Source organism: Triturus cristatus, chromosome 4_1 (genome assembly GCF_964204655.1).
Source record: "Triturus cristatus chromosome 4_1, aTriCri1.1, whole genome shotgun sequence".
In the NCBI taxonomy this organism is placed as follows: Eukaryota; Metazoa; Chordata; class Amphibia; order Caudata; family Salamandridae; genus Triturus; species Triturus cristatus.
This window is the reverse complement of record NC_140585.1, coordinates 439752431-439765377: the sequence shown is the minus strand read 5'-3', so window position 1 is coordinate 439765377 and position 12947 is coordinate 439752431. Positions and strand designations below refer to the sequence as shown.

The 12947-nt window shown below is 44.7% G+C and overlaps 1 protein-coding gene across 2 annotated transcripts in view; it reads left to right on the top strand.

Moving 5' to 3' along the window:
• The window catches only part of RMND1 (required for meiotic nuclear division 1 homolog), a 485798-nt gene that overhangs the window by 227230 nt on the left and 245621 nt on the right, over positions 1-12947 (top strand). The window contains exon 3 of one of the 2 annotated variants that reach the window (XM_085652595.1): positions 3993-4510. In XM_085652595.1, the coding sequence (XP_085508721.1) occupies positions 4019-4510 (492 nt within the window). In that variant the 5' untranslated portion in view covers positions 3993-4018. The remainder of the gene's footprint in view (positions 1-3992; positions 4511-12947) is intronic. The other variant, XM_085652596.1, reaches the window with a different exon arrangement.

The following is a 12947-nucleotide window of genomic DNA, read 5'->3' as shown; positions in this document are numbered from 1 at the left end:
AACACACTCTGACATCCACTGCAGCAACCTTCATGAGGTAAAAGCCGGATCGGCGAGCGGATCCAGCTTACAGCATGCCTGTCGATTCATGCCTAACGCGTTTCGTGCTCATTGCACTCTTCAGAGGCACGACAGTCATTTTGGCATAGAGGCCACACCTCCCACTTTGAAATATGAGCCCTCCAATGGGCGACTCGAATGAGTCTGCGTTGATTTGTGGGTCTAGTGGTGTGTGCCTCAGTTATGTGCCGCTGTCTGCGACATTTCAAGCCCACCAATGGGCCTCCACTTGCACATCCGACTAGTCAATCCTCCATGGATGCCTCCACATTGAGACTCCGTGATACAGAGCTCCGTGGCCCCAAATTTTCGGGTGGTGCATCTCCCACGGCTGGGAGGCCGCGTGTACATCAAAGCTCCAAGGTTCCCACCTGTGGAGACGCACTCTGACATCCACTGCAGCAACCTTCATGAGGTAAAAGCCGGATCGGCGAGCGGATCCAGTTTACAGCATGCCTGTCGATTCACGACTGACGCGTTTCGTGCTCATTGCACTCTTCAGAGGCGCGACAGTCATTTTGGCATAGAGGCCACACCTCCCACTTTGAAATATGAGCCCTCCAATGGGCGACTCGAATGAGTCTGCGTTGGTTTGTGGGTCTAGTGGTGTGTGCCTCAGTTAAACCTTGGAGCTTTGATGCATTTGACGGTGTTCAGTCATCCAGCTTGAAAATGCAGCCTGCCTTCAAGCCCCGCAATTAAGTTTTTTTTTTGTTTTTTTTAACGCGTTGGCAGTGAGAAATGAAATGCGGGGCTGGAAGGCAGGCTGCATTTTCAATCTGGATGGCTGAACACCGTTGAGTGCATTCCGAAATGCTTCAGGGCACTTTGTTGTTCAAAATTTGCACACCGCAGCCTGGCCATGAGGTAGTGCACCATCGCCAGCAGGGGGAGGACGACGCTCACCAGCTGGGAGAGGCTGTAATCATGAACTTTTCAAGACGAACGGCACAGCGTTCTTATTGCTTAATAAGCCTATCTTGAAGTCCCGCTCCCTACTATAGGATTAAAAACTTAAACGTAATTTCAAACGCACGCTCGAACTTACTTAAAGCTAATTACTTCTCGCATGAAGGACCTCATGCCCCATAATGCACCGTGGGACAAGGCACGATGCACACGCCCAGAGGGGATGGGCATGAGAAGAAATAAAGCCAGTAAAGTCAAACATGCGAGCCTCCAGTGTGTTGTTTGTGCCCAGGAAGAAGAGGCTGAATGCCTTGAAACGCGTTGGCAGTGAGAAATGAAATGCGGGGCTGGAAGGCAGGCTGCATTTTCAAGCTGGATGGCTGAACACCGTCGAGTGCATTCCTAAATGTTTGTAATGGTGTGATATCAACAGTCCAATTCATGGCGGGTTTCCAACCCTGAGACTGATCCAAGTCATGGCTGTTACCACATAACAGTCTGATTCTGTAGAACTGACAGCATTTAAGACTGCTTTATAATCAGTGTTGAAAAGTGACTTTATGCAGCCTGAGCTGACAGATCACTTAAAGTTTTTGACATTGAAGAACGAAGGCAATAACTACCGGATAGGTTCAGGCATTACAAGAACAGTGGTTTCACCAAAACCTTAATTAATAAATTCCTGGCTAACCATATTGTGATGTTTTAGAACATGTAATAACAAACTTTTTAGGTCTCGCCTGAGCCAGCGCTTTAGCGCTGGTCTCTCGAGAGCTTTTGTAAAAGGAGGATTTGGAAGTGCAAACCAGTGCTTTCAGGCCGCCAACTACAGTGCATGTGCGCCAGGCGCGCGCACCATTTGGCAGCCTGCTAATCACTTTCGCGGCCGCTTTGATGTTCTCAGTGAGCCGCGCGGCCACTGAGAACATCAAAGCGGCCGCAAAAGTGCACACCATTTGCCACCCCCTCCCTTATCCCACTTCCTGCTTGTTTTATGTTTGGTTCGTGTGATATAATTCCATAACATCGTTTTTTTCCCGACATGCCCTCGGGAGGCTGCTCGCGTTGTCAATGAATTTCATAATAATAGCTTTGAGATATAATTTGTTCCTCGGTGGACCGTGTTACTACACTGACCAGCGGGCCATTAATCACTCTTGACCCGACTGCTTTCAGCACATCTCACAGCGTGACACCCCTCAGGGGATTGCCGATCCGATCCTGTAAATAGTTCAGACTGCCATGTGCGCCAGTCGGAGCCCCTCTTTGAAAACACTGAAACGCGCGCGCCGGACTCTCTGTTCCGCAGTCACAACATACCAATTAAACTGTGACCGGTTTAACTTGACTGCGCTTTCTATGTGCAACATACCCGAAATCAATTTTATCAAGGCTTTTCATGCACCAATTGTGCGCAATTAATGCAGAAATGTTGCCACTGCTTCCTGACTAGATTCAATATGAACGCCCTCGCTGCACCCCGTGCGCCACTTTCTGCCCGTTATTCTGTTTTATTGTTACAAATCGAATTGAGGTCCAACGCATAGGTGAAATATTCGGTGAACAAAACAAGCATTTGCAATGCAATAGGTCTCGCAGTTACACGAGTTAAAGCTATTGGCATTGTAAATGACAATGCCAATAGGCATTGTTATTTGCAATGTCAATAGCTCAAATCACCTTGTCTACAGTCTACTTTCATTTTTTAGGTCTCGCCTGACCCATCGCATGCGCGGGTCTGGCGAGACTTATTGAGAGGGCTCCAAAAAGTGCTACCAGGCCAGCCTAGAGCTTCAGTGCATGTGCGCGGGCGCGCGCCCTGCGCTTTACCGCGATTACTTTCACTTTCGTGGCCGCACGGCCGCTTTGATGTTTGATCGTGGCCGCTTTGCATAGCCAATAGGTCTCGCTTTTGGGACCTTATAAGTATATAGTTATGCAACTGTTGCATGTCTAAACACTTATAAGGTCCCAAAGGCGAGACCTATTGGCTATGCCAATGCTTGTGATCTAATAGATTTGATGTGAATTCATTTCTAAGGCTTTGAAACCAGGAGCCCATAGCCACGTAGAAGACCAGTTAAAGTCAAGTAACAGTTTGCAACCAAATCCAGGAGTTATGAGAGCAACAGGTTTTCTATTTTTTTAAAGACGAGAGCTGATTCTGAGGTAGCCTGAGATTAAGCAGTTAATTCCTGAATTGATTGCTGTATCTTTAAATCCCCAATTACAACACCTTCGGTAATGCTTATGATCCAAGTGATCACCAATAGTGCTTTAAAGAGAACTTTATTGGTTGTCAGAATACCTTAGTTTGACCATAAAAGGTCTTTAAAGCACACATGTCTGAGCAAACAAGATGTATAGCTCTTAATGGCAGACTAAGGTATCCAATCCGCCTCAGTTTTTAAATTAAAAATCCATAAACCAACAACTAAAATGCTATTGTGTCACAGACTGGCTTTAGTTTAACAAAAAGACTATTTGATTCCCAATCACATAAATAACATCCTTGTTCCAGTGTGCTGTACAAACCAAGCTGCACCCTGATCTTATAGTCCAGTTGGTAGAGAGATTGCAGGAGTTAAGTTTGTTGATATCCTGCGTACTTGGAATCATTCACTTCCCCATAACTTAGAATATTCCCTTTTATCTTGTTGTTTCTTTTCTACACAAAACTGGGTGTATGTTTATAAAGATTGCCCTACAGGTGGAACCCACTGAATGTTTGATCAAAAGAAATCACCCACTTGGTAAGAAAGTTTTCCGTAATGAAGAAACTGGTGATGCCACTTCATCATTTGTGATAAAGACCTTTCTCAGTATAAGTAATAGCAATGGGATTCAGTCCTAAAATGACAGTCAGTGCAATACTAATATTCATTTTCTGCTACTGAGCTTTCAAAGGCAACATTGATTGATGGGATGAGTATGTTTTCTTAAATTGACAGTCATAAATAATATACAACAGTTTTGTCTTCTTTCAAATTGTAACACCCCAACACTTGTGTTTTTCCATGCAGTTTAACTGGGAGACAAACCTGAAGACATGACAAGACTCTTGACCAGGTCTCCTTGGCTTGTGATTAAAATATGCTATGGTCAAAGAATGAATACAAATCTTCAGACTGTTCGGAAACAACATTGTGACTTTCTGGGGGAAACTCATGGATATATAAATGAAAAAAGATTGAACTTGTGCTCAAAAGGGGCTGAGGAATTTAAAAATAATTCATATCAAGCTCATTTGAGCAGGTTTGCGAATGGTACATGTCTCTCTGCCACCATAACGAGTGGAATCCTGGCTGCACAGCCTAGGCCTGTGTTTGTTGAACCTTATATTCCTTCAAGTTTATCATACTGTGCCCACCGTGCTACTTATTACAGACGGATCTTGAAAGTCTCACAGAGGTTCTATTCAGTTGCTCCAACACTTACGAAGATAGCAAAGGAAACATTGCCAACAACAAAAAGACCACCAAAGGCATCCAGGACTAAACAGCCATCAAGAGCTAATCTTCCGCAGCGGCTTGAAACCGAGGTAATTTCAAATTTTGTGTTTTTGTTTTAATTATGTTGTAACATCCTACTTTATGTATTTTTGGAAGTCCATTTATTGACTCTTTGTGTATTGATGTTATCCAAAGCAGAGAGGCTTCAAGTCATCTGACTTTCCATTATCTTCAAAAACTTATCATTAGAAGCCATCTCTTTGACGTAGTGACTATTCCTGCATGTTGTCATGCTAAGCTAGTTTGCATCTTCCACCTGCTATTAGAAAGAATGTAAGAGGTACTAATGTTTTAGTCGCCCACTTATGACTAGCTAGATATTAACAGATGTCCACCAAAAGATATGGAGACTGCCTTGTTTCAAAGTTATCTAAGATTGAACATCTGTGTCAGCACACACATCCTAAATAAAATAGTGGACGGACTTTAGCACAAGTAATTGAAAATGACATCACATTGCATGATGAATGATAGAAAGAGATGTCAGAGCGCTAACATAAATCTTATATAAAAGAGAACAGACCTACTGTACAGTCCTATCTAAGCTGCTGTCTTTATATATGAACATGAACATGTATATAAAATGTGTTAGCCATATCTAAACTACATGGACAGATAGGTTCCTAGTCTGGTAATGTAAAGCAATTAATGTTTTGGACAATAAGAAACTCTATATTTAAAGCGTAATCAAACGTTTTCTAGCATTCGTGAACAAGAAGTTTCAATTCTGTTAAAGACACGGAGGTGAAGATTATGCATGCTCCTCTTACTTTATTTTTAACAGCAGCCATGTGAACACACAGAAAACATAGAGATGCAATACAAAACTACAAATCTCTGAGTTCCAACGTAACCACATATGTCATAACAAAATGTCCAATATCCAATCAGCTGTGACATCAGTGTATAAACATGATGAACCATATTAGCTCCGCCTACTCTACTAGAGGAAAACTGTTCTTGGTATTGAAGCTCACAATATCATTCCTGCTTTAGATCTGAAACTGAAAATAAATTCCTTAAAATCTATTCAATAACCGGGTAAGTAAATTTACTAAACATTTCTGGGTACAAAATTAAAAAATACCATCAAGCAAGGTTAACAAAATCATAATTGTTCCAGTATACAGTTAGCAGGTGGGATAATCTTCACCTCCATGTCCTTAATAGAACTGAAAATTCTTGTTCACGAACACTATAAAATGTTTGATTCTGTGTAGGGACTGGAGGCTTTAGATTTTGCAAGTTTAATGCTTATCAACCACCATAGAAAAAACCTTACTTACTGTTTTATATTAGAATTCTTTAAACATGGAATCTGAAGATTAATCCGGCATGCGGATAATTTCGCTAACTGAACTCCAACTACGAAATACTTTGACTCCATGGCTCCTCTAACCGAGTGAGTATCAAAGATAGAAAGGAGCCATCTCACCCAACGTGCCAAAGTGTAGCAAAACACTGGGGCATGAGGTTGTAACAAATAAATTAATACTGGACCAGAAGGGGAGCTTCTTAAATGGCCATTAACTCTCTTGTACTCTTGTAATCATTGAACCACACAGAGTTTCCTGTGCCATGGAAGAGCTGGAAATACCACCTGTCTGATGTTTAATTTGATTCTTTTGGAAATCAGGACGGAAACACCTTCAGGGGTAAAAGACCTACTTATAAGATCAATTGCTCGAACATCAGAGACCCATTTTCAGGAAACAAGGCACAACAACAGTGGCGACTGTGATTTTGTTCCTTAACAACAGACAATTATCTGGCCAAGACTAAAGAAACCCAAGTACAATGGAAACATTCCAAAGAAAGGAATATTTTGGTTGAGGAGGAGCAGAAAACGTATTTCTTTGAGAAGTTTGGATGTTCGCCGATAGATTGGTTGGTGACTGGCAGGGGGCCTGCAGAAATCATGGATCTGTAAGAATTTATGGAACAATAAGAGAGGCCGTCCGAGACTAGTAAGGGCAGAAAATTGGCAACTTTAATCACATCTGCTGCCGCAGGATTTAATCCCTGTTCCACGCACCAGATAGACCATCATTTCCATGCTGTTTGGTATAGTTTATGTGTGCAATTATACCAGTCTTGGTCAATTAGGTGTGCATTGTTGCCCGCATCCATAGGGCCTGTACAGTCGAAGATCGCGTCCCAGGCTAAGTTCCAGTCACCTCCCACCAGGAAATTTGTGTCTGTGATTTATGTCCAGACCTGTGAGAGTTGAATAAAGAAGGGGTATTTTGCTCTAGTCTGCGCGTAAACCGAGCCAATACCTAGTACCCTTTCGCAATTTTCAGTTTGGCAAATGCATAGCGACCTTCCGAGTCAACCCAGGATTTGAGCACAGTGTGAGGCAGGGTTCTGCGCATCAGGATGGCCACTCACTGTTTCTGGGGGGGAGGAGGGGTAGGAGGGAGGGGTCGCTGGGTCATCCGCCTTCGGGGGGTGGGGGGCAGCAGCTGTGAATCTCCGTACCCACCCAATCTCACCAAAGCTTTTCCGCCTCCGTCTCAGTGAGGTGCGTTTCTTGGAGGAGGGCAATGTCGGCATGCTTGGAATTGAAGTACTCAAGAACTTTTTGGCACTTATTATAATGTGTAAGGCCGCCATCTTGGAGGTACGGATCTATTGTAGTCACAACTCGTCACTATTCCGCTCAACAGTTGGTACTATATCTCATTCTGGTCCATAATTATATATGACACTTGAATCCACACAAATGTTGAGCTCCACAAGCCATGAGGGGTATAGCACAACTCTGTACAAATGCACTACAAGTTACAGACACCATGTTCTGACATCACTGGCTATTCCAATATCATACCTAATGGATATATTTCTGCAATAGTCATGTGAACCAAACAAATAACAATTTGTAAAGGTGTAATATCAACAGTCCAGTTCATGGTGAGTTTCCCATCCCGATACTGATCCAAGTCATGGCTGTTGCCACATAACAGTCTGTCACTATAGAACTGATAACCTTTAAGACTGCTCTGTAATCCGTATTGAAAAGTGACTTTATGGAGCCTGAGCTAACAGACCAGTCCTAAAGATATTGACATTGAGGAACGAAGGCAATAGCTACCGGATAGGTGCAAGCATTACAAGAACAGTGATATTAATAAAAACTTGAATTCATAAAATCCTCGCTAATCATTTTGTGATGTGTTTTGGACATGTAATAGCACACTTTTATTAACCACCTTTTCTACAGTCTACTTTAATTTTTGATCAAATAGATTTGATGTGAATTAATTTCTAGGTCTTTGAAACCAGGAGCTAGTAGTCACGTAGAAGACCAGTTAAAGACATTTAACAGTTTTCAACCAAATCCAGGAGTTAATGAAAACATCACAAAGAGAGGAATATTTGGTGGAGGAGCAGAAAAACGTTTTCCTTTGAGAAGTTTGGATGTTCTCCCACAGGTTTGTTGGCGATCAACAGGTGGCCTGCAGAAACCACCGATCGGTAAGAATTTATAGTGCAATAAGAGGGCCCGTCCGAGACAGGGGAGGCAAGAAAATTGGTGACTTGAATCACATCTGTTTCCACAGGATTCAAACCCTGTTCCACACACCAGACAGACCATTGTTTCCATGCCGTTTGGTTTAGTTTATGTGTGGAATCTGTCCAGGCTTTGTCAATGAGGTCAAGAGCCTGTTCCAAAAGTCCTGACACTTGCCAGCATCTCTGGAACGTCTCTGTGGAAGCTGGCTCTCTATATAGCGTACTAAAACAAAGTTCATTGTGCAGAAAGTCCAGTGGCTCCCCAATTGGTTTACTGAGGCTAAAGCAGATAATACGAACACTTTCACTTGTGGTAGTGTGGGCGGGCAGTTAGGCTTATCAGAGGGTGGTGCAAAGCATTTGTTATACTCACAGAGACAATAAATGAGAGACACACTAAAAATAAATAAACCTGTGACCAATTTAGAAAAAATTGGATTTTTAAATATATATTTTCAAACCAAGAACTACATTCAAAGGTAAGTACTGTATTTCTTATGATTCTTCAAAGACAAGTGAATAGATCAAAGTCATCGGCAATTGCGCACAATGCAGTCCTATGGGAGGAAAAAGCAGGTAGGTAAAGCACACAGCACAGACAGTTGTAGGGTGTTCATCTTCCAGGTTTAGAGTAGCAGAAAGCCATGGTCCAATGTTCTACCAACAGTTTGCCTGGTGTGTCCCGAATTCCACCCGGAGCAGGGAGTTGGTAGCTGGCACGTTTTGGGTAAGGGGGCCCTCTAAACATATGCTGCTCATGGGGACTTGCGGGCAAGTCAGAGCTCCCAGATGGGATCTCTTCTGGGTCAGTTGCTCGGCCGTTCGGGCCTGGGAGTTGCAAGTCAGTGGACTCTGCAGTTGAGTAGCTCCTGTAGTCCGAGTTATTTCTTGTGCAGTTTGCGAAGGCTGGTAGTCCTCTGGGGTTCTTAGAGGCCACACCGCAGCAGGTCTTGACAGTTCACCTCGATTTGTCGAGTCTTGAAGCGGCAGGCAGGGGTTTGCACCAAAACCCCAGGGCAGGCACTCAGTTCTCCGGTTCAGCAGCTTCCTCTTTGTCCTCTTTGTCATTAGGTCAGTTGAATCAGAAGTTCTGGGTCAAGAGGTGCCACCTAAATACTCAATTTAGGGATGTTAAGGGGAGTACCAGGTAGTAGCCAATGGTCTGCCTACCTGTGGGATGACTGCACCCTCTATATGACTACTTTCTATGGGAAGTGGGCATTACCCTAACCCTAATAGGCTAATTCTCTCCAACACAAGATGGAGGATTCTGAAAAGTCGGGTCCACATCAGGTGGCCCACCCTAGGGGTGGTACTGAATGAATGTGGACACACCTAATTTAGCTAATTTTCCCAACTGACTTGTTGCCAACAAGTGGAGTCAGGACAGGGATGGGCACCTCCACTGTCTGGAGAGGCATGGGTCCTATATCAAAAGCAGCAGGACCTTTAAAGCTTCCTGTCCTGGAATGTCCATCCTGCTTGGAGGAGTTGTGAACACCTGTCTGCCCATAGCAGACTTTGTTCCTGTCCTCCAAGAGTGAAGGTTTGCACCTCAGGAGCTGAGAAACCTGTCTAAGGTATCTGGCTAGCCGAGACCAGTCGGTCAACACACTAGTAGTTGGCAGGTTTTCAGGGGGCACCTCTAAGGTGCCTTCTGTATGCATTTATTAATAAATCCAGCACTGGCATCAGTGTGGGTTTATTAAGAGATGAGGTGTTCGGTACCAAAGACCTTGAGGTACAGTGAAGCCATCATGTAGCTGGGGAACGCGTAATGCAGAGTATCCAGCTCATGTACTTGTTATGGCTTCTCATTGCACTGGAAATATGTAAGGATGAACTCCGATATCACTGGGACATATCCACTCTCGCAGATATGCCCTCACATAGGTTTAGTACACCCTGCCTTAGTGCTGTAAGGCCTGGTGTAGAGGTTTCTTACCTATGCCACATGTAGTGCTGCCAGGCATGGCACACAGGGACGAGTGTCATGTCTACTCTTTGTGTCAGATCCACTGTGACTCCTTAGGATCCGGGCGAAGCACAAAGGGGTCCACTTCCCGACGTCCCTAACTCTGAATATTGCAACACAGAGTATTAAGGCAATCAGGCGAGGGAAAGGAATTGGGGTAGGAACAGCGGGGATGAGGAGACCTGTAACAAAAGAACACACACGGTTAACACATAGTCCATACACCTCTGCTACACTCATATGGTCTCACTAACCCTGTCTATCACCTAGGGAGCCGTCCTTCCTTGCTACGACACATGGACCAACATGGAAATACGTCTCTCCCGTAAACACACTGTATACCTACAACGAGAAAGCAAGACCGGTCAAACCACCATCAATCATACTAACAGTTACAACCCGAACATTCTGTCACATACATACCCATACTCATTCCTTTCCTGCTCACAGTTAAGGTGTGTTCAAAAGAGAAGGTTACTAATGCATCCCTCATCAGCCCATAATACTCTCGGGCTAAGAAGTCACAGTACGCCAAAGTAATCCAAAGTATAGATAAATAAACCAAGAAGCACTTCCCTGTTTTGCAGAAAAGTCACTTGAACATCTGACCTTGTTCCAGAAAGGAAGGAAACCAGGGAGGCCGGGCAGAATAGCGCCTACGTCAGCGCTCTATGTCTGCCCATCAAGACAGCAAAACGCCAGGATCCACAAAGGAGAGGGGAGTCAAGAAGACAGGGCAGGAGAACACTTATGTCAGCGCTCTCTACTGCCCTGCTAAACAGGAAAACACCAGGATCCAATGGATGGCAACGCACAACTCCCAGTCTAAGTAGCGTTGGCTTGAAAACGTGTCTGCAACCCCTAGCAAACACAAAGTCCAGCGGTCTGAGTGACAAACAGCAGAGACGGCAGCGCTTATCTCAGCGCGCGGTCTCTGCACCAGAGTTCCACCTTGCGGCGCTTCCCTCAGCGTTGGTTTTCTCCAGGCGACGCGGGGGGAGGAAGTCTCCAAAATCAGCGTTTCGGGAACCGGGAAGCCGCGAATCCTCACGGCATGAAATAGGCAGGATTACGCACGCGGATGCTTCGTGCCGCCTAGCTATGACGAGGAGGCCCCGCCCATCAAGCGGCGGGTGTCTGGGAATTGTAGTTTACACCCTATGCCGCAGTAGGCGCCTAGACTCGGCGCCTGACACTTTGGTTTTCTCTGCACCAAACAGGCTGCAATGGCAGTTTGCATGAGCTTGGTGAGGGGTCCCTTAGGGTGGCACAATGTGTGCTGCATCCCTTAAGGACCTTCCTTAGGTCCAGTGCCTTAGGTACCAGGGTACCTCTTACTAGAGACTTACAGGGGGCCTAAAGCAGTTGCCAATTGTGGAACAATTGTACAGTTTAGGGAAAGAACATTGGTGCTGGGGGCCTGGTTAGGAGGAACCCAGCACACTAAGTCAGTTTCACCAGATGCCAGGCAAAAAGCGTGGGGTGGGTGTGGGGGGTACTGCAACAAAAAACAGTTTCCTACACTCTCCAAGCTACTAATCTGAGTTGATTGGATGTGACTAAAGAATGCGGATTCCTGAAAGAATCCAGTAGGCGAATTGTAAACCAAGGATTAGCAGAGGGCAATCACAAGACAGTTCCTGCAAACTCTGAAACCAACACTGGGTTCTCCAAAGGGGCTAGATACGGATCCCCTCTTCAGTTTGATGTCTGATCTGAGCAGTCAATCTCAACAGAATTGAAAAGGAGGGAAAAGCATAGTTCAGTCCAGTCCAAGTCTGCAGCCATCGCTAAGGCTAGCAGGTCTGGCTCCAACTGTAAAAGGATGGTAATTGGAACGTAAGGCATGATGCAAACCGGTCCATCTGGCATGGACCTTATCTCAGCATTAGCTTTGAGAACAGGTTCAGTTCCAACTTCCACTCACTGGCATCCCAGAGGTACTGCGAGTTCCAATCAGCCACTGAATTTTGAAAGCCGGAGAGGTGAATAGCTATGACTGACATCTGATTCTTCATAAGGCAATAACGCCAGAAATCCTTTGCCATCTCCGCTAGTAGGTGTGAGCATGTGCCCCGCAAGCGGTTCATGTATTGGACTGCAGACATGCTGTCCATCTTCAGAAGAATACGTCAATTCGTGTGATGGGGTGAAAAGGAGCGAATTGTAAAAGAACCAGCCAGCAACTTTAGACAATTGATGTGAAAAGAGAGCTGTGCTTTGGACCAGCGTCCCTTTTGAGATGTCACTGCAGCATGCACCCTAACCACAACAGCTGCCATCTGATTCCACCACCATGTCTAGAGTGAGACCAAAAATGGTATTCCCATTCCTGGCGCCCATTTGGTTGAGCCACCACTAAAGTTTGAGACGTAACTCCTTAGTGAGAGCAATCTGGTCTAAATAGCTCAAGCCCTTGTGCAGATGACTGATCTTCAGACTCTTACAGCCAGATAATGAAGGGGCCCTGGAAAGATGGCTTAGATGGATGATGCCAAGAGGCCCATAAGCCATGCTAACTAACAAAGTGTGATCGATTTCCTTTTTTATAGCTCTTATCTTCTGGGGTAAAAGAGCTTGGATGACTGATACAGAATCGATGGAGAATCCTAGAAAAGTCATTTGGTGTGCAGGAAGAATGTCAGACTTTTTGTAATTGATGACAAAGCAGAGAGATTCTAAAATAGTTACTGTGAAACTTAGTTGCTTCATGAGCAAACTGGTATCGTGAGACATCAAGAGGAAGTAGTCTATGTATAAGATCAGCCGGATCCCTCTCTCCCTCAAGAACTCTACCACTGGCTTGAGTTGTTCGGTAAAACACCAAGGGACTGATGATAGCCCAAAGTGCATTGCCAAAAATTCATAGATCGTCTCCAGCCATTGAAACATCAAAAATCGACGGTGAAGAAGGGAAGATTGAGACTTCTAGATAGGGGTCCTCCAGGTCCAAGAGGACCATGTAGTCGCCGTCT